Below are 20900 nucleotides of genomic sequence, written 5' to 3'. Positions count from 1 at the left end.
ATTCATGTAAAGAGAGCAACACAGTTGTATCCTTAAAATACCTCCACTCCTGGCAGGCGTTGTATAATGAAATGCTGAAGATGGAGCTTATTCTTTAGCTCGGGAAAAATTCAATATAATTTTCCTCAAGAAAATATACATTTCCCTTCCTTGCTAATCTTTTGTGTCCTACAACAAAGAGCCATGTCCTGGTATAACCTACTCTGAAGGGACTGCATGTAACTTTCTAAATAAGAAGTTCTGTCACAGGAACAATAGATTTACTTGAAAAGAGAATGAAATAGACTTACTGGAGGCAGGATCTGGGACTGGGAGATGATGCTGTTGGGCAGGCTGTTTTGTCGGCTCTCTTTGGTGACCTCTGCCCAGGTGACCTGAAAGCCTGTGATTCGTTGATGGGCCAGGACCCGTGACACCCGCCACAAGAAGTTGCCTGTGATGTTTCCCTCGTGGATGGAGAAGGACGCCGTCAGATTCTCTGGCTTAGCCAACACTTTGGGAACAGGGGCTGCAGAGAGAGAAGGGAATAAAGATGTTGAAAAATACTGGTCTGATGGACATGTGTTCTTGGCTTAATATAAATTATATGGTGTGGTAAGAAATTAGTCACAGTACATTTAAAAAAGCAATTGTCTACTTGTACCATAATATGAGAGGATGCCTCTTTCAACTAGCATGTGGAGAGCCTTGTAGTCAGACATAATGTTAAATGAGAATCAGAGTATCATAATAACATGAACTGGTTGTACTGGGCAGCTGACTCACCTCCCTCCCCAGGACAGGGGATGTGTTTGTGGCTCTTGTTCCTGATGGTGGTGCAGGACGGGGTGAGGAAGGTGGTGCTCTCGTCCTTGGCGCGCCTCTTGGACTTGAGCATGTGAACGGTGACTTTGTACTTGCAGGAGAAGAGCAGGCACGGGAGGTTGATATAGTTCTCCTGAGTCAAGAAACACATGAAATGTTCTGAGACTTGGTGACTTTTACATGATGTCACCCAGGTCACATCCCTGAGAACCACCACAGATAATGAAATCCATAGAGAGGATCAGATTCCCTCCCTATGCCCTTAAACATGGCCCACATTACAGAACCACTTTGAACAGTCATGTGTTAGGGGTTAATCCACTAGTCCTCCATTCAAACTACAATGCAAAATTATATCCTTTCTATGGGTTCCAAGTGTAACACAAACATAAAGGGGACACTTAACAATAACGAAGGACCAAGAGTACATTTTGGGGACATTTGAAATGAAGATGACATGTCAACTCAATGTTAAGGAATTCTTAGCACCATTCTAATGCTGCAGACTTGTTTCAGACATTAATTAACTATTGACCTAAAAATCACCTCCTGTGTCCCTTTATCCAGAAAATGTGAACATTTCCTGCTGAGTGGTGGAATTAGATCTTTCATTTGTAATAATGTAGTTCTACCCTAATAGTCAATAACTCTGAGTATTCTCTCAAATGCAAAAACTCTGATTATGAATGAACCAAGGCGCCATGTTTGCACACAAGAGACGTAGACCAACGCTGTGCTGGAATCCTTCCCAGGAATCTATAGAAAAAGGATGTGTATATCCAAGCAACCAGAGAAGGGCTCTCTCAAGAATGTGTTGATTGCCAGGCCTATGCCATCCTAGAACAGCCCTGAGTTCAACCAGCACCACACCACCCCACCCCCACACCACACTCACGCACACACACACACACCCAGCATCCAATGTTCTCATTCTGGGGGTGCATGGTCCCCCCATTACCGGAAATATTGTTTTAGTAAATGTGTTTTATTGGGCAGCGCATCACGTTTGACCACACCAACTGAGTCATAACCAAAACAACAGTCGCTGATTTGCTGCAAAACTACACAACGGAACTGAGGCGCTGAGTGGTGTCCTTTTCTTTAGACAACATGCCTTTTCAGGACGCCAGACAAGAGAGGTTGGAGGGCAATTTGCATACCACTGAGCTGCACATCAAGTCATGGGTCGACACAGCCACTGACACTTGGACTGATGAGGTTTACTTTGATAGAACGTTGATTTGGGGGATGGGACTGACCTGGGTGACTAATTTCTCTGGTCCTCTGGTCTCGTTATGGCTGCAGTACTCAGGCATCCACTGGACATGGTAACGACTCACCAGAGGGTCTGGGAGGAGAAAGAGAGAGAAGGTCACTGACCTGGTGCCAAAACTACAACAAAGAATCCGATGACACAGCCATCATCAGACATGATACATGCTTGATGGATAAAATGATCTTACAATAACACCCAATCAGACTGTTTCAGTACTCTATTACTGTCACACCGTCAACCTGATCTTATCAGGCATTAACAGATCCTCTGATACAGTATCTAGCATAATGCATTAAAATACGCTTCTAAAGACTCATCTCAACATTAACGTCAACATAATAAAATAAGAAATAAAAAGCGGGGTTGAATTTGACTAAACGTGCGTACATTGAACTATTTTTTAGAAATGTGTTGTTTAACCATCTCAAAAGGGAAGGGACCACTGCCGCTACCTCGCTTTCCAACTAAGGTGCCTGAATAGAGGAGCAAACTGACTTACAGGAGATTCAGCAACACTTGGAGGACAATGGAATAAAATACAACAGCTTCTTTATTGCTAAAAGTAGACACTTTTATTTAACCATCTCATCAGCGAAACATGGCATTGTAGGCCTACCCTCAGCAATGGTGAAGCGGCCCTAGTCCCGGCCCTAGTTCACTTCATTACTACATAGTAGTGCCTCATTGGCTGATCAGTTCTGTTTATGCTCCCATTGCCCTGTCATTTTACTGGAATTATTATTCATCCGGCTGTGTGCGTTCCGATGTGAAATTATACTTTTCCCATTAATAATTGAGTTATGCTGGGGCCTCGATTGCGGTCGGGAGATAAAAAGAGGACTTTGAAGGTTTCGACACGGATCTGGCGCACACAGGCTCCCAGCAGTTTGGAAGCAGAAGAGAGAAATTACAGGGAAGCAGGAAATGGGAAGAAAATAAACAAGATATGCGTAGCTGGAGCTGACAGAGGGGAAGAGGTATAGAAAACAAGGAAAGGAACATGGAAAACAGGTATAGAGCTGCGTGGCAGTGTTTGATTTTTATTTCACGTTTATTTAACTAGGCAAGTCAGTTAAGAACAAATTCTTATTTTTAATGACGGCCTAGGCACAGTGGGTTAACTGCCTTGTTCAGGGGTAGAATGACAGATATTTTTTTTCTCTCTCTCTCTCTCTCTCTCTCTCTCTCTCTCTCTCCCCGCGTGCGTCTGTCTCTCTCCCCGCGTGCGTCTGTCTCTCTCCCCGCGTGCGTCTGTCTCTCTCCCCGCGTGCGTCTGTCTCTCTCCCCGCGTGCGTCTGTCTCTCTCCCCGCGTGCGTCTGTCTCTCTCCCCGCGTGCGTCTGTCTCTCTCCCCGCGTGCGTCTGTCTCTCTCCCCGCGTGCGTCTGTCTCTCCCCGCGTGCGTCTGTCTCTCCCCGCGTGCGTCTGTCTCTCCCCGTGCGTCTGTCTCTCCCCGCGTCGTCTGTCTCTCCCCGCGTGCGTCTGTCTCTCCCCGCGTGCGTCTGTCTCTCCCCGCGTGCGTCTGTCTCTCCCCGCGTGCGTCTGTCTCTCCCCGCGTGCGTCTGTCTCTCCCCGCGTGCGTCTGTCTCTCCCCGCGTGCGTCTGTCTCTCCCCGCGTGCGTCTGTCTCTCCCCGCGTGCGTCTGTCTCTCCCCGCGTGCGTCTGTCTCTCTCTGTGGGTCTCTCCCTGCGTGCGTCCCGCTCTCTCTCCCCGTGTGTCTGTCTCCCCACGTGTGCCTCTCTCCCGTCTGTCTCTCTTCCTCCCTCCCCGTGTCCGTCTCCCCGTGATTCACTACATCACCATCTGAGACCAGATGTGTCACAATGTTGACCTGCCTCAAAATGAACGAGTGCAGTAATACAGCGTTGAGATTACCTGTCCCTCAGTTTAAAGTTCTGAATACACAGAGTCTGATGAAGAGAAACCTGATCCTAGGCTTTCAGGGACCAGGTCTCGCTCGCTCTCTCCAGTCCAGCTGTCTGCTTCCTCCTGTATAACCACGGTGGTCAGAGGCAGACCCAGAGCCATCCATCATCATCAACCCAGTTAGAGGCCGTGTCTGTGCCCACCACACCGCCACCCTGCCAGACTAGGACAGCTGCAGTGTAATGGAGTCACCCCCCCAGGCTAAGCCATGGAGTGGGCCCAGAACCAAGTCCAAAACACTCTGGGCTGAACGTGTGCCCAAGCCAGTCACAATCACTCAGCCCTGCTAACCACTCTGGACCAGGAAGACTCTCCAGCTCTTCTCAGTTGCTCTTCTCAGTTGCTCTGTGATTCAGCAGAAGGCCTCATCACCAGGCTTCTCCTCTCCCCAGACTAGGCATTTCTGCCTCCACTTTGTGGCGCTTGGCTTGGGCGATGACATATTAGCAACATAACATTGTCCAGTGAATTGGACTTGACAGGCTACCCTTGGAGCGCACCTTTTGAAGGTTTTCATATTTCCACTCTGGTCTTAATCGTGGGGGCTGGCGCACAAAGTCTAAGGAGGAATACAAAGTTTAAGGAGTCTATGGACACTTATGCAATTATTTGTCTGTAATGCTTTAAATCTTTTACGTCCTCCTGTGTGTTTCTGCAGGGTGACGTCAGGTCTTGTAAAACAAAACGGAGAGTTTCAACACTAGTATGAGAGACGGCTCATATTTGCTACAGCTGTCAATAAGCTCCATCACCTCTTGTTCCCGGTGTTTATTTTTCTTCAGCTAACAGAACATCCTAAACCTCTGCTCCTCCTGGTCCACGGTAGATTCACACTCACTCACCCTGCGCTCATGTTACTCCAGTCAGACACAAGGTTTCATTTAGTTGCTCTACAATATTCAACAGCATTTCTCCAGATTGAACTTAACTGAGAATCATTCATATTCCAACATTAATTAGTCAATAAAAAGATTCAGGATAACTAATGAAGGAGAAATGATGTGGCAATTACAGTAGTGTAGGAGCCAAGACCCACATTCAGAACAGGCATATGGTACATACCTCCCCGGTTCTTCCAGTAAACGCGGACCTGCAGCTGGCCGTCCTGGTAGAATGGTGTGCCGACCTCCAGAGGGCCTGCCGGGCGCTTGCCCAGGGTGGAGCCAACGGGCATGATCACTTCCTTCTCTTTCTTGGACACTGGTTTCACTTGGTTAGACAAAGAGAAGAAAGGTTAAGGTCTAATTTCCAGTCCAGATACACTCAGAAAAGCTCAGAATGCAGCTTTAAGCTCTTTTATGGGAAGGTTACAGTATGCTTAAACATCTTTGATCATACCAAAAGTTATGCTAATAAATACTTTTAAATTCATTCATAAAATCTGTATCGGACAGCATCTTGATTTATCACCAAGTCCAATGAGCTCAGCCTTGTCAATAATTCAATGCCATTTTACATTTATAGTTGAGTCATTTAGCAAACACTCTTATGCAGAGCGACTTAGTTAGTCCATTCATCTTAAGATACTGTAGCTCGGTGGGACAACCACACCTCAAATCATAGTAAGTACATTTTTCCTCAAAGTTGCTTTCAGCATACCCCATGATGCCTTACCTGAGCCATTGTTCTGGGAGGTGGTGCTAAAGTGGAGTGACACCTTGGAGCTCTTCAGACGCACCTGACCCCAGTAGGTGATGGCCTGCAGCTCCACCGTGTAGCTACTGTTGGTCAGCAGCCCCTCCAGATCCACCCAGCTCTGGGCCTGAAACCAGAGACACCCACACATTGTCACCCACAGAGCCAACAGAGTAGACCATAACCATGTCCCTAAATCCAGCAGACTAGAACCGTCCTAACCCAAGCCTGGTCTGTGGAAATAAGAACCATCCTTATTGGGAACACGTGTGCTGGTTTAAACCAACATGTAGAGAGAGGAGACAGTGATAAGGTCTGTGTGAGGGAGCCACATTATCCCCATCCCCTGGGGCTTCTTCACGTTGTGTTTAGGTCTCAGCATTCCTCCAGCAGCATGGGCCTGATAGGCTCCAGTTATTGACCGGCGCTTGTTTTGACATACCACCATCAGCAGGTAGCGTTCAAAGCCCTGCAGTCCCAGAGTGGAAACCAGTAGTACATGTGTCAATAGGTATCTGGTGTCTCCCAGCTTTCTCACCTCCACACCACATCTGCAACTGGTTACCAACACTCATTCAGGATTCGAAGTCAGCAAAAGTGGTCAGACAATGGCGTTTTCGCTTTATTCACTATCAAAATTCTCTTCTTCATAGCGATGATAAGCTAAGTGTCCTTTCAAAGCTTAACCAAGCGTTTCAGGCGAAATAAAGGAAAATAAAACAAATGAGGCCAGCAGTGCGTCGTGCTGCTTGAACAATAGCGTTAAGAGTTTATGTAATCAAATGCGATCTGCCTCGCCTTGTATGTGTTTTTCCATTGTGGGGCCTTTGGTTCTTATTTACATTGCAGAGAATAGGGGAGTGGGGTTTAGATGAGTCTGGTCCAACCAGTCCAGCACAGGCCCGCGGTCTCTAGCCTCCCAACCCGCCGACACATCACCCAGACAGGGGGAGAGAGGAGCCGATGCTTACCCCGTTGGTGGTCTTCCTCCGCTTCTTCTTGGATGGCACCAGGGACTTGCCAGGGTCGGTCCAGCTCCAGAAGACTTTGTAGTGATGGACTGGGATGTCAGGCTCCTCGGGCAGGGTCCAGTTGAGACGGGCTGTCACCGTCCCCTCAGCACTCAGCATCATGTTGGTGACACGCAGGCTGGCTGGGCTGGGAGGGGCAGCAGGATCTGGAGAGAGACCAGGAACACAGTACTGTAAAGTCATGTCATTCACAGCAGCTCTCCTCTCTCCAGCTGTCAGAACTGTTTTTGCTTGTTCAATCTGACGACCGTAAGAGGTGTCAGAAAAGTGACAGCTGCAAGGTCTTTGTGGTGCTAATGATTGGCTTGTGATTCACAAACCGCCCCCCTCACCCAAAAAAAGTTTGTTATTAATTAGAAGGGACGATCAATTAACCACAGAAATGTGTTTATCTTGATAAAAAGCATGTCAGACATTTGGTTTAATGTGTCTAACCAGGGTACATTTGCACCAGTTGAGAAAGTTAAGCAGGGCCTAGCCAGTATGATGGTGTAACGTAATTAGTCCACCACTGACAATCAGTCATGAAATGTTATGACAGGTGTCATTTCACGTTTATGACAGCGTTATGCAAGACGGAGAGCTCAGGTCAAGGGTCACCAAACACATGCTGCGCACTTTGGCTCTACCCTCACATTCCATCTACTCCTCGACTCTCCCTACTGGGGGGCATGCGTGCAAGTAAGATGGCTGGTTTTGAGGCTGGCCAGATGGGGTCTGTCTTAGGATTTCTGGCAGCTACAGTGTACAGTAAAGTATGGATGTCAGGCCGGTAGACCCAGGCAGGGCCAGGCAGTCAAAGAAAGGGGCAGGGCCAGATGCCAGACCAGAGGGAATTAGCTGTTAACCTCTTGAACCTCTGGGGGCAGTATTTCACTTTTGGATGAAAAACGTTCCCATTTTAAACAAGATATTTTGTCACGAAAAGATGCTCGACTATGCATATAATTGACAGCTTTGGAAAGAAAACACTGACGTTTCCAAAACTGCAAAGATATTGTCTGTGAGTGCCACAGAACTAATGCTACAGGCGAAACCAAGATGAAATTTCATACAGGAAGTGAGCCAGATTTGAGGCGCTGTGTTCCAATGTCTCCTTATATGGCTGTGAATGCGCAAGGAGAGCCTACACTTTCTGTCGTTTCCCCAAGGTGTTTGCAGCATTGTGACGTATTTGTAGGCATATCATTGGAAAATTTACCATAAGAGACTACATTTACCAGGTGTCCGCTCGGTGTCCTCCGTCGAAACTATTGCGTAATCTCCAGGTGCGTTCATTTTTCCATTTTGAACAGAGGAGAAACCAAACTGCCACGAGTGACTTATCATCGAATAGATATGTGAAAAACACCTTGAGGATTGATTCTAAACAACGTTTGCCATGTTTCTGTCGATATTATGGAGTTAATTTGGAAAAAAGTTTGCGTTGTAATGACTGAATTTTCTGGGTTTTTTCTCAGCCAAATGTGATGAACAAAACGGAGCGATTTCTCCTACACAAATAATATTTTTGGAAAAACTGAACATTTGCTATCTAACTGAGAGTCTCCTCATTGAAAACATCCGAAGTTCTTCAAAGGTAAAATCATTTATTTGAATGCTTTTCTTGTTTTTGTGAAAATGTTGCCTGCTGAATGCTAGGCGTAATGCTATGCTAGCTATCAATACTCTTACACAAATGCTTGTGTAGCTATGGTTAAAGCATATTTTGAAAATCTGAGATGACATTGTTGTTAACAAAAGGCTAAGCTTGTGAGCCAATATATTTATTTCATTTCATTTGCGATTTTCATGAATAGTTAACGTTGCGTTATGGTAATAAGCTTGAGGCTATAATTACGCTCCCAGATACGGGATTGCTCGTCGCAACAGGTTAAGAAGATTACGGAGACTACAGCCCTGCTACAGTCAGCTCCTCTCCCCTTCCTTCCCTCTCCCACTTGAAAGTGGGTCCAGAACTAAGTCCACAACACTCTGGGCTGAACTTGTGCCCAACCCACTCACAAGAGACTGTTTCAGAGCAAACCAGCTGTTATCCATGCTATATAAAATATGCAGCGAGAGTTTTCTGCAAAATGCCCAAACAAAGTATGATGGTGAAAAATTGCAATCACTCCACACTGCCCTGGACAAAAGGAACACTCATGTGAGAATGCTATTCATTGACTACAGCTCAGTGTTCAACACCATAGTGCCCATGAAGCTCATCACTAAGCTAAGAACCCTGGGACTAAACACCTCCCTCTGCAACTGGATCCTGGACTTCCTGACGGGCTGCCTCCAGGTTGTAAGGGTAGGCAACACCACATCTGAAACTCTGATCCTCAACACTGGGGCCCTTCAGGGGTGTGTACTTAGTCCCCTCCTGTACTCCCTGATCACCCACGACTGCGTGGCAAAACATGACACCAACACTATCATTAAGTTTGCTGACGACAGAACAGTGGTAGGCCTGATCACCGACAACGATGAGACAGCTTATAGGGAGGTCAGAGACCTGGCAGTGTGGTGCCATGACAACAACCTTTCCCTCAATGTGAGCAAGACAAAGGAGCTGATCATGGACTAAAGGAAAAGGCAGGCTTAACAGGCCCCCATTAACATCGACGGGGCTGTAGTGGAGCGGGTCGAGAATTTCAAGTTCCTTGGTGTCCACATCACCAACGAACTAACATGGTCCAAACACACCAAGACAGTCGTGAAGAGGGCACGACAAACCTTTCCCCCCTCAGGAGACTGAAAAGATTTGGCATAGGTCCCCAGATCCTCAAATAGTTCTACAGCTGCACCTTTGAGAGCATCCTAACCGGTTGCATCACCGCCTGGTATGGCCCTGCTCGGCATCTGAACCTAAGGCGCTACAGAGGGTAGTGCGAAAGGCCCAGTACATCACTGGGACCAAGCTTCCTGCCATCCAGGACCTACATAATAGGCTGTGTCAGAGGAAAGCCCATAAAGTTGTCAGAGACTCCAGTCACCCAAGTCAGACGGTTTTCACTGCTACCACACGACAAGCGGTACTGGAGTGTCAAGTCTAGGACCAAAAGGCTCCTTAACAGCTTCTACCCCCAAACCATAAGACTGCTGAACAATTAATCAAATGGCCACTGTCTATTTACATTGACACCCCACCATTTGTTTTGTACACTGCTGCTACTTGCTTTTTTCACTTCACCCCTACCTACATGTACAAATGAACAAACCTGTACCCCCCGCACACTGACTCTGTACCCCATGTATATAGCCTCATTATTGTTATGTTGTGTTACTTTTTATTATTTTTTTACTTAAGAAAATATTTACCAAATGAACTAAACTCTCAAAGGGCTTGTAAGTAAGCATTACATGGTAAGGTCTACACTTGTATTCAGCACGTGACAAATAAAGTTTGATCTGATTATCAGACTGAGCTATGTAAATAACGGAATGACAGAATCAAATCGCTCATCAAGTCCATGACAGCTCTCGACAATCCATCAACTTTGTGGGGCTGATGCGACTGATTGGAGGTCAGTTTTCAGGACTGCAGCAAAATCCTGTTTCCACCTGGTGTTTGATGTCGACAGCCTGTCAGAACACACGTTTGAATAGATTAGAAGTTTAATAGTCACATGTACAGGGTCGCAGGTGTAATTACAGTGAAAATCTTAAGCTCTGAGCACCAACAATGCAGGTCAGTGAAATAAAAAACAAAGTGTAATAATTAGAATATAATAAAATATATACATATTAACACTAACATTGGTAATGGGGGCGGGGGGAGGGCTGGAGCTGGAAAAAGGCAGAGCAGGCAGCTGACTAGTGGGGGGTATTCAGCAGCCTGATGTTCTGGGGGTAGAAGCTCTTGGCCAAGCTTCCAGTTTTTGCCATGATGCTCCTGTACTGCCCATGTCTTAGTGACAGAAGCAGGGAGAACAGGCCGTGGCTGGGGTAGCCCAGGTCTCTGATGATCTTCTTGGCATTCCTGCGACATCTGGTGTTGTAGGTGTCCTGAAGGGCAGTCAGTGTGCACCGATTGGTGCGTTCGGCTGTAGCGCCTTGCGGTCCGCGGCAGTGGAGTTAACGTACCAGGCTGTGATGCAGGCCGACTGTATGCTCTCAGTGGTGCTCCTGTAGAACACTGAGGCCCCTCTTGAACAGACAACATTTCATGCCTTCTTCACAACGGTGACAGTGTGGTTTGACCATTTCAGCTGCTCGGAGATGAGTACGCCGAGGAACTCCATTTTTTACAGTTTCCATGGAGGCCCTGTCGATGAGGATGTGCCAAATCCGTAAATTTAAATAAATTCATTAGGCCCTAATCTATGGATTTCACATGACTGGGCATAGGCCCACCCATTGGGGAGCCAGTCCCAGCCAATCAGAGTTTTCCCCCCACAAAAGTTATTTATTACAGACATAAATACTCCTCAGTTTCATCAGCTGTCTGGGTGGCTGGTCTCAGATGATCCCGCAGGTGAAGAAGCCGGATATGGAGGTCCTGGGGTGGCATGGCTACACGTGGTCTGCATTTGTGAAGCCGGTTGGACGTACTGTAAAATTCCCTAAAATGACTTATGGTTTAAAAACGTACATTGAATTCTCTTGCAACAGCTTTGGTGGACCTTCCAGCAGTCAGCATGCCAACATCTGTGGCATTGTGTTGTGACAAAACTGTACATTTTAAAGTGCACCTGTGTAATCATGCTGTTTAATCAGCTTCTTGATATGCCACACCTGTCAGGTGGGTGGATTATCTTGGCAAAGGAGAAATGCTCACTAACAAGGATGTAAACAAATTTGTACACTAAATTTGTGTGTATGGAAAATGTCTGGGATCTTTTATTTCAGCTCATGAAACATGGGACCAACACTTTACATTTATATCGGGGCTCTCCCCAGCTCAGAGTCGTTGTTGTGCTCGAAGCGTGAGAAAAAGGTGTTTAGCTGTTCCGTGATCGTTAGGAGCCACTGCCACATATGCCTGTGTCCGACTCATTGAATTGCTCCTCCACTTTTTCCCTATACTTGTGTTTCGCCATCTTGATCGAGCTGCGTAGGTAGTATTTGTGCTGTTTAACCATATTAATAGAAATTACCAGGAAGGTCCTTCAGGCAGCATGTAATGTACCACTACCACCAAACCGGTAGCCTAGCGGTTAAGAGCGTGGGGCCTAAATGTCGCTGGTTCGAATCCCTGAGCAAACTAGTTGCAAAATATGTTGATGTGCCCTTGAGCAAGGCACTTAACCCAAATTGCTCCTGTAAGTCGCTTTGAATAAGAGCGTCTGCTAAATTACTAAAATGTAAGGTGGTTTGTGTTTTGGTTCCCTGGTGAGTATTCCACTAGTATCTTATTATAGCTATAAATATTGAAGATCAAGACAAAGGTGGTTACCACTTGACAAAAGCTCTACCCAAAGGCTTGTTAGTAAAGCAAACGCGAGAACTCAGACATAGGGTCAAATCCAAAACTTGATCTCAGTGCACTGCAGTACGCTACGCACAGCTCTCCCTGTACACCAACAGAGCCTATCGGCTCGACATCAGATCAAATCTAGACACAATATTACTCATAAACCTGTGCTCCACAGGAATTCCACAACAATTGGCCGGGTGCTTTAACAAATGTCATCTACGGTCACATTAAATAGCTATTTAGTGTCATTCAACGTGGGATCACACAGAGCAGGACAGGCATCAGCACAGCCCTACAGCCAGCCATCAAACTCAGTGCTAATTTGATCTGAAGCACTGAGCAGCCTACCTTACCTCATTCTCCATGGAAGCCAGACAACAACTTGCATGCAGTTGAAAGCTGCAATATCCTGACTAACTCAGACATATTACATGTTATATGGCTGTAAAGAGGGAAAAGCCCACCTTTGAAGAGCTACACGTACAAAGGTCTGGTTACAACACTATGCAGAAAAGAACATGTTCTGCACTCAGGGGTTTCTGATGACTATGTTCTGTTTGGCATCAGTGTGAATTGACAACTTTAGGATCGGAAGGGCAAGGAATGCTTAGGGAATGCTAAATCAGATTTGAGGTTCAGGTTTGCTAGGTAGGGAGAAGAAGAAAAAAAAAATCAAGGCTTACTTATGCTTGTGATGGATTTTTAAGACATCCTGACAAAATTATTTTGCTATTTGCTTGCAATAAATTAGCATTGCGGGTGTGAATAATCTGTAATGTAAGTATGTATGCATGTATGCATGTATGCGTGCATGTTTCTGCAGACTGAGTTTTCCTCAGTGCATGCTTGATTTAATTCTAGCCAAAAGGTCACAGACACACCAACGCAATACGCAGAAAACACAATTTGTACATGCACATGTGTAACAAAATGGGTCAATGGGCCGTTACTGAGGCAAATCATGTTGTAAAGGATTGTCCCACCTGTTCCTAGGCCTTGACTGTAGCAAAGAGAGAGGATAGGGTGTCACACAGGAACTGACACTCATTGCAGGGGCCCCACACACACACTCAGACGTAGCCTACCTCTGGAGGAGCGGAAGTGCTTGCTGGGGGAAGTAAACCCGCGGGTCCCGTGCACGTTGACGGCTGCCACTCTGAACTGGTACCATCTGCTGGCTCTGATGTCGGCCAGTTGGACGCGCTCCTCTGTAGTCTGAGGGACAGATGGGAGAGAGCAGGCACACAGGGGTCAGATGTCACATAGGGTCACAACTTTTGTGAGTTTTGCTGCAACATCCGACATCTGTCTGTTTTTCCTTGCAAAACTTTCAAAGACACTGACAGTAAGGAATGTGCAACAGTGTCAGACAGTCTGAATGACAGCTGTGGAGTAGCACCCTGACTTTCTCACATCTATCTCATGTGGTGAAAATATTAGTTTTTGTTTTTCCCCCAAAGAATGCATCACAGATTTTATGTTAAATCTTTCAACAAAAGTACTGAGCATGCAACTAAATGAAATGGTTGGATGACAATGTGCTGTCTGTGAATGAAAGAGCGATCCAAATGCAGTAAGGTATTCAGAGAAGCCTGGTTTGGTATGTCGTGGTGTAGTGTGCTGTGCTGTCCTACCTGTGCCACGGTCACCCACTCTGTGGCGTCGTCCTCACTGGGGTGGATGCCATAGTTCCAGCAGCGCTGCACCACGTACAGGACAGGCTCCACAGAGATGTTGAACTTAGAGGACCAGCGGATCTCCAGGTCTCCTGACAGCTGTTCCACAAACACTAGCTCCTTCCTAGGCTTCAGAGGAGCTCCTGAGAACACATACACATGACATCACTGTGAGACTGGCTTTGGTAGAGAATAGGCCATGACATCACAGTGCGACAGAATTAATGAGAGACATGACATCATCACTGGGAGACTGACGTTTGGAGAGAAATTACATAACATCACCACTGTGAGATTGAGACAGACAGCCAGACACTGTCCACTGGGTCAATAGCATGGTCATTGTGCTGTGATGGACCGTGATATACTCTTGGATGAAGAGAATGTGTTTTACCAGCTGTCTCTTTGGGGAGGAGGAAGCAGATAATTAGCCTCTGGGTATGTGAGGTAGGGTGGAGGCAGAGGCGCTTACACTATGTCAAAACACACACAGTACATGGGTAAACACATACAGTGACTTCAGAAAGTATAAACACACCCCTCAAATTTTTCCAGCCTGAATTTTAAATGGATTACATTGAGATTGTCACTGGCCTACACACAATACCCCATAATGTCAAGGTAGAATTATGTTTTTCAACATCTTTACATATAATTTAAAAAAATGAAAAGCTGAAATGTCTCGAGTCAATAAGTATTCAACCCCCTTTGCTATGGCAAACCTAAATACGTTCAGAATAAACATTTGCTTAACAGGTCACATAAGTTGTATGGACTCAGTGTGCAATAATAGTTTTGAACATTATTTTTACACCCACATACAGATAATTGTAAGATCCCTCATTCAAGCAGTGAATTTCAAACACAGATTCAACCACAAAGACCTTGGATGTTTTCCAATTCCTCGCAAAGGGCACCTATTGGCAGATAGATTTAAAAAAGCATAGGGTAATTTATTTGAGCATAGGGAAGTTAATAATTACACATTGGATGGTGTATCAATACACCCAGTCACAACAAAGATTCAGGCGTCCTTCCTAACTCAGCTGCCGGAGAGGATGAAATCCCTGAATGGTTTCCTTCATGAGGCCAATGGTGACTTTAAAACAGTTACAGTTTAATGGCTGTGATAGCAGAAAACTGAGGATGGATCAACAACATTGTAGTTACTCCACAATACGAACCATACTGACAAAGTGAAAAGATGGAACCCTGTAAATAATTAAAATATTCCAAACATGCATCCTCTTTGCAACAAGGCACTAAAGTAATACTGAAATTTTGGGGGGGCAAAGCAATCCACTTTTTGTCCTGAAGACAAAGTGATGTAATATGTTTGGGGCAAATCCAACACTGAGTACCACTCTCCATATTTTCAAGCATAGTGGTGGCTGCATCATGTTATGGGTATGCTTGTAATAATTAAGGACTGGGGAGTTTCTCAAGATAAAAAATAAATAGAATGGAGCTCAGCACAGGCAAAATCCTAGAGGGAAACCTGGTTCAGTCTGCTTTCCACCAGACACTGGGAGATGAATTAATTTTTCCAACAAATGTTTACAGACCGATTACTTCTTATAATTCACTGTATCAAAATTCCAGTGGGTCAGAAGTTTACATACACTAAGTTGACTGTGCCTTTAAACAGCTTGGAAAATTCCAGAAAATTGGCTTTAGAAGCATCTGATAGGCTAATTGACATCATTTGAGTCAATTTGGAGGTGTACCTGTGGATGTATTTCAAGCCATACCTTCAAACGCAGTGCTCTTTGCTTGACATCATAGGAAAATCAAAAGAAATCAGCCAAGACCTCAGAAAAAGAATTGTAGACCACAAGTCTGGTTCATCCTTGGGAACAATTTCGAAACGCCTGAAGGTACCACGTTCATCTGTACAAACAATAGTACGCAGGTTTAAACACCATGGGACCACGCAGCGGTCAAACCACTCAGGAAGGAGACGTGTCCTAGAGATGAACGTACTTTGGTGCGAAAAGTGCAAATCAATTCCAAAACAACAGCAAAGGACCTTGAAGATGCTGATGGAAACAGGTACAAAAGTATCTAAATCCACAGTAAAACGAGTCCTATATCAAGATAACCTGAAAGGCAGCTCAGAAAAGAAGAAGCCACTGCTCCAAAACCACCATAAAAAAGTCAGACTACTGTGTGCAACTACACATGGGGACAAAGATTGTACTTTTTGGAGAAATGTCCTCTGGCCTGACAAAAAAAGAACTGTTTGGCCATAATGACAATCATTATGTTTAGAGGGAAAAGGGAGAAGCTTGCAAGCCAAAGAACACCATCCAAACCGTGAAGCATGGGGGTGTCAGCATCATGTTGTGGGGGTGCTTCGCTGCAAGAGGGGCTGGTGCACTTCACAAAATAGATGGCATCACGAGGTAGGAAAATTATGTGGATATATTGAAGAAACATCTCAAGACATCAGTCTGGAAGTTAAAGCTTGTTCTCAAATGGGTCTTCCAAATGGACAATGACCAGGATTGCAAGCAAAGTTGTGGAAAACAAAGTCAAGTTGGAGTGGCCATCACAAAGCCCTGACCTCAATCCCTTTGAAAATTTGTGGGCAGAACTGAAAAAGCGTGTGCGAGCAAGGAGGCCTACAAACCTGACTCAGTTACAGCTCTGTCAGGAGGAATGGGCCAAAATTCACCCAACTTCAAGTGGGAAGCTTGTGGAAGGCTACCAAAAACGTTTGACCCAAGTTAAACAATTTAAAGGCAATGCTACCAAATACTAATTGAGTGTATGTAAACTTCTGACCCACTGGGAATGTGATGAATGAAATAAATCATTCTCTCTAATATTATTCTGACATTTCACATTCTTAAAATAACTTACGGCTAGTGGTTGACAACATTCCGCTGAAAAGGCAGCGCGCAAAATTCTAATATTTTTGTGAAATATGTAAATTTCATACATTAACAAGTGCAATACACCAAATGAAAGATTAACAAGAAGTTGATCTACCAATCGTGTCCGATTTCAAAAAGGCTTTAGAGCGAAAGCCAAGTCCCAAAAACACACACAGCCATTTTTCAAGCCAAAGAGAGGAGTCACAAAAAGCAGAAATATAGATAAAATGAATCACTAACCTTTGATGATCTTCATCAGATGACACTCATAGGATATCATGCATGTTTTGTTCGATAAAGTGCATATTTATATGCCAAAATCTCAGTTTACATTGGTTCGTTACATTAGGTAATGTTTTGCTTACAAAACATCCGGTGATTTTGCAGAGAGCCACATCAATTTACAAATACTCATAATAAACATTGATAAAATATAACTGTTATTCATAGAATTAAAAGATATACTTCTCCTTGATGCAACCGCTGTGTCAGATCTCAAAAAAACTTTACGGAAAAAGCAAACCATGCAATAATCTGAGTAAGGTGTTCAGACAACGAATCAAGCCAAACAGATACACGCCATGTTGTGGAGTCAACAGAAGTCAGAAATAGAATTATAAATATTCACTTACCTTTGATGATCATCAGAATGCACTCCCAGGAATCCCAGTTCCACAATAAATGTTTGATTTGTTCGATAACTTTAATCTTTATGTCCAAATACCTCCTTTTTGTTAGCACGTTTAGTAAACAAATCCAAACGCACGATGCGCAAGCAGACGAAAAGTCCAAAAGTTCCGTTACAGTTCGTAGAAACATGTCAAACAAAGTATAGAATCAATCTTTAGGATGTTTTTAACATAAATCTTCAATAATGTTCCAACTGGAGACTTCCTTTGTCTTCAGAAATGCAATGGAACTCAAGCTAACTCTCACGTGAACGCGCGTCACCAGCTCGTGGCACTCTGCCAGACCACTGACTCAAAGAGCCCTCATTCCCCCCTCCTTCACAGTAGAAGCATCAAACAAGGTTCTAAAGACTGTTGACATCTAGTGGAATCCGTAGGAAGTGCAATATGACCCCATAGACACTGTGTATTCTATAGGCCAAAAGTTTAAAAACTACAAACCTCAGATTTCCCACTTACTGGTTGGATGTTTCTCAGGTTTTCACCTGCCATATGAGTTCTGTTATACTCACAGACATCATTCAAAAAGATTTAGAAACTTCAGAGTGAAACTTCTATCCAAATCTACTAATAATATGCATATATTAGCAACTGGGCTTGAGTAGCAGGCAGTTTACTCTGGGCACGCTTTTCATCCAAACGTGAAAATGCTGCCCCCTATCCCAAACAGGATAAAGTGGTGATCCTAACTGACCTAAGACAGGGAATTTTTACTAGGATTAAATGTCAGGAATTGTGAAAAACTGAGTTTAAATGTTTATTTTTTATTTTTTGTACCTTTATTTACCTAGGCAAGTCAGTTAAGAACAAATTCTTATTTTCAATGACGGCCTAGGAACAGTGAGTTAACTGCCTTGTTCAGGGGCAGAACGACAGATTTTTACCTCGTCAGCTCGGGGATTCGATCTTGCAACCTTTCGCTTACTAGTCCAACGCTCTAACCAGTTGGTAAATTTCCGACATCAACTGCACATTAGGCACACATTACATTTGCCTCATTGTTCCTCACGTCAACCCATTCAAACGCTTTCAATGTGCAATAAATTAGATTTATTACGAGCGCGGTGAGGGGAAAGTGAGCGGCCAGGACAGATTAACTCTCTCCTGGAGGATTTATTTCAGCTGAGAGGTAGTGACGTATTGATAGAGCATGGGCTGAGTGGTAATGAGATGGAGATTGGAAACAACATTCAGGAGTACAGAAAATCACTGAATAAATCCCATACCTCTCGAATAAAAATCACCTGGCGTTCTCACACACTTACCCAAGGACCTCTTCGCTCCAACTGAGGAGAGGGAGCACCTAGAGCTGCTCTGCATTCATGAAACACATACAGTATAAAACACGAACTCAAGGTTGTAAAGTAACAGCAAATAAAGTGCTCACAATAGTGTTGAATTGACTGTGCTGCATAAGCAGGCTGCTTCATCCTGTTACATCTCTTTTAGAGGCTTTTCAACGTGATTGATTGATGCTTATAAAATGCCGGGTGGGAGATGGAGGGCCCATTTGCCAGACACATATGGAGTCAGTCTTGTGTCTCGTAGATAGAGGCTCTACACAGAGGAAAACCTGTCTGCCATTGTTTTACAGCTCCAGCGTGTGTGCGCGCGTCAATGACGAACGCACAATACCACAGCATTCCTCCTACCCGTCTCATTTTCCCTCAGCCACACACACACTCCTCATCCAACAACCCTCCACATGCAGCTAAGCGACCAATCCTAAACCCTCGCTCAGCTCTCTGCCCTACAAAGATTACCACTATGGGTCCTGGTCCCATCCACTAATCATACTCACAGGATTCATCCTTCAATGGCCACATACTTGCTCTGCCCCATCCAAAAAAACACAGCCATGACGTTATCCCTGATGAACAGTGATGAAGAGCGGAGCGTCCATTCATGTCTCACGCATTCCAACAATAACTCTCCTAGATGCCCACGCACACACTGTCATAACGACCTGGCTAATTACATGGGCCAAGGCAAAAGAGCACCAATCATTGTGGGAGGAACACACCACATCCAACAATACATTCTTCAAAAGGTTAATGTAGTACAATGGCCTCCCATAACGTTTAAATACAGAGGAGTGCTCAGTGTCATGCCATGGTTACCAGAGCCATTAATATACATGGTTTTATACAGCTCTGGTGGTTAACAATGAAGACATGTTTCACATACGTACATTAAATGACTGCATTTGTTTTGAAACACTGAGCAGCCACACCCCGTGGTGGTCAGGCACTGTTCACGCTCGTCTTGAAGTGGTGTGGAGCTGTGAACAGCTGGGGAGGGTGAGGATCAAGCAACAACAGCTTCTCCAGAGGGAGATAGCTCATGAGTAAAGACTGACAGATGTACATGAGGACACGTTTTGAGAACAAGACATGCTTTTCCACACTGGTCTGTGGTCTCCATGTGATAGTAGAATTATCCATTACGAATGACGACCAAGCCATCATGACTCAGAGTTTGAGAGCCTGCTGAACACTTGAACTGGACTGACCACCTACTCAGATTCTCCGCACCTTAGCACTCATCACAACTGATGCTACCAGACTCTTCTTATACTGCTCAGTTTATACACTGCCCCCCCCCCCATCCCCAATACGCATGTAAATATTTGACTATAAACTGTGCCTTCCTGTATTATACTTATACTGCTACAATGTTTATTATATTCTACTGAGCCATTTACTTTGTTCGTGTTATTATATTTTATTGTTGTTGCATTGTTGAGAGGGAACCTGGAGGTAAGAATTTCCTTGGACAATGTATATCATGCGTATCCTGTACATACGACCAATAAAACTTGGAGAGAGTGCGCATGAGAGAGAGCGAGCGAAAGAGAGAAGAGGGAGGGAGAAGAGAGGGGACTAAAAAGAGATAAGAGCATCTGCCTCTGTGCGCTTATATGGGAGCCTCTGTGCGCTTATATGGGAGCCTCTGTGCGCTTATATGGGAGCCTCTGTGCGCTTATATGGGAGCCTCTGTGCGCTTATATGGGAGCCTCTGTGCGCTTATATGGGAGCCTCTGTGCGCTTATATGGGAGCCTCTGTGCGCTTATATGGGAGCCTCTGTGCGCTTATACGGGAGCCTCTGTGCGCTTATACGGGAGCCTCTGTGCGCTTATATGGGAGCCTCTGTGCGCTTATATGGGAGCCTCTGTGCGCTTATATGGGAGGTTCTCACTAGCCTCCCACTAAATAAGAGTCTCTGAGGGGAGAAAACAAGAATCTGGAGGATAGTCATACATACCGTACATTCATTAGGAAATAACGAGGCATTCTCGTGATTAGAGTTAAAATCTCAAAACCTGAAAAGTCTCAAATTTTGCACCACAGTGAAATAGCGATTTTCCATATGCTCACAACATATCTTATTCAGAACTCCACATTGCCAGTACAGCTTTGAAAACAGAAGTTTCAGACTTGTGAATAGTAAGTAATATCACTGAGTTGATGTAAAGACAACAGCTCTATATGGTAGATATAGGACTGGGCCCAGTAGGGTCTTCAGAAGACATAGCATTTAGAAAAATATCTGCTTTCTACAGTGCACCCTTCCTCAGTCAGGGA

The 20900-nt window shown here is 44.8% G+C and overlaps 1 protein-coding gene across 1 annotated transcript in view; it reads right to left on the bottom strand.

Annotated features, from left to right (window-relative positions):
- The window catches only part of LOC112233794 (anosmin-1), a 68193-nt gene that overhangs the window by 3244 nt on the left and 44049 nt on the right, over window positions 1–20900 (bottom strand). Inside the window, exons 5-12 of the mRNA XM_024401665.2 lie at window positions 13706–13890; window positions 13157–13286; window positions 6611–6816; window positions 5619–5766; window positions 5067–5213; window positions 2064–2152; window positions 766–937; window positions 291–508 (exon numbers count right to left, since the gene is read on the bottom strand). Of these exons, the coding sequence (XP_024257433.1) occupies window positions 291–508; window positions 766–937; window positions 2064–2152; window positions 5067–5213; window positions 5619–5766; window positions 6611–6816; window positions 13157–13286; window positions 13706–13890 (1295 nt within the window). The remainder of the gene's footprint in view (window positions 1–290; window positions 509–765; window positions 938–2063; window positions 2153–5066; window positions 5214–5618; window positions 5767–6610; window positions 6817–13156; window positions 13287–13705; window positions 13891–20900) is intronic.

The sequence above is a fragment of the Oncorhynchus tshawytscha genome, linkage group LG03 (assembly GCF_018296145.1).
Source record: "Oncorhynchus tshawytscha isolate Ot180627B linkage group LG03, Otsh_v2.0, whole genome shotgun sequence".
Classification (NCBI taxonomy): domain Eukaryota; kingdom Metazoa; phylum Chordata; class Actinopteri; order Salmoniformes; family Salmonidae; genus Oncorhynchus; species Oncorhynchus tshawytscha.
Note: the sequence above shows the minus strand (reverse complement) of the source record. Positions and strands in the feature narration are given on the sequence as shown.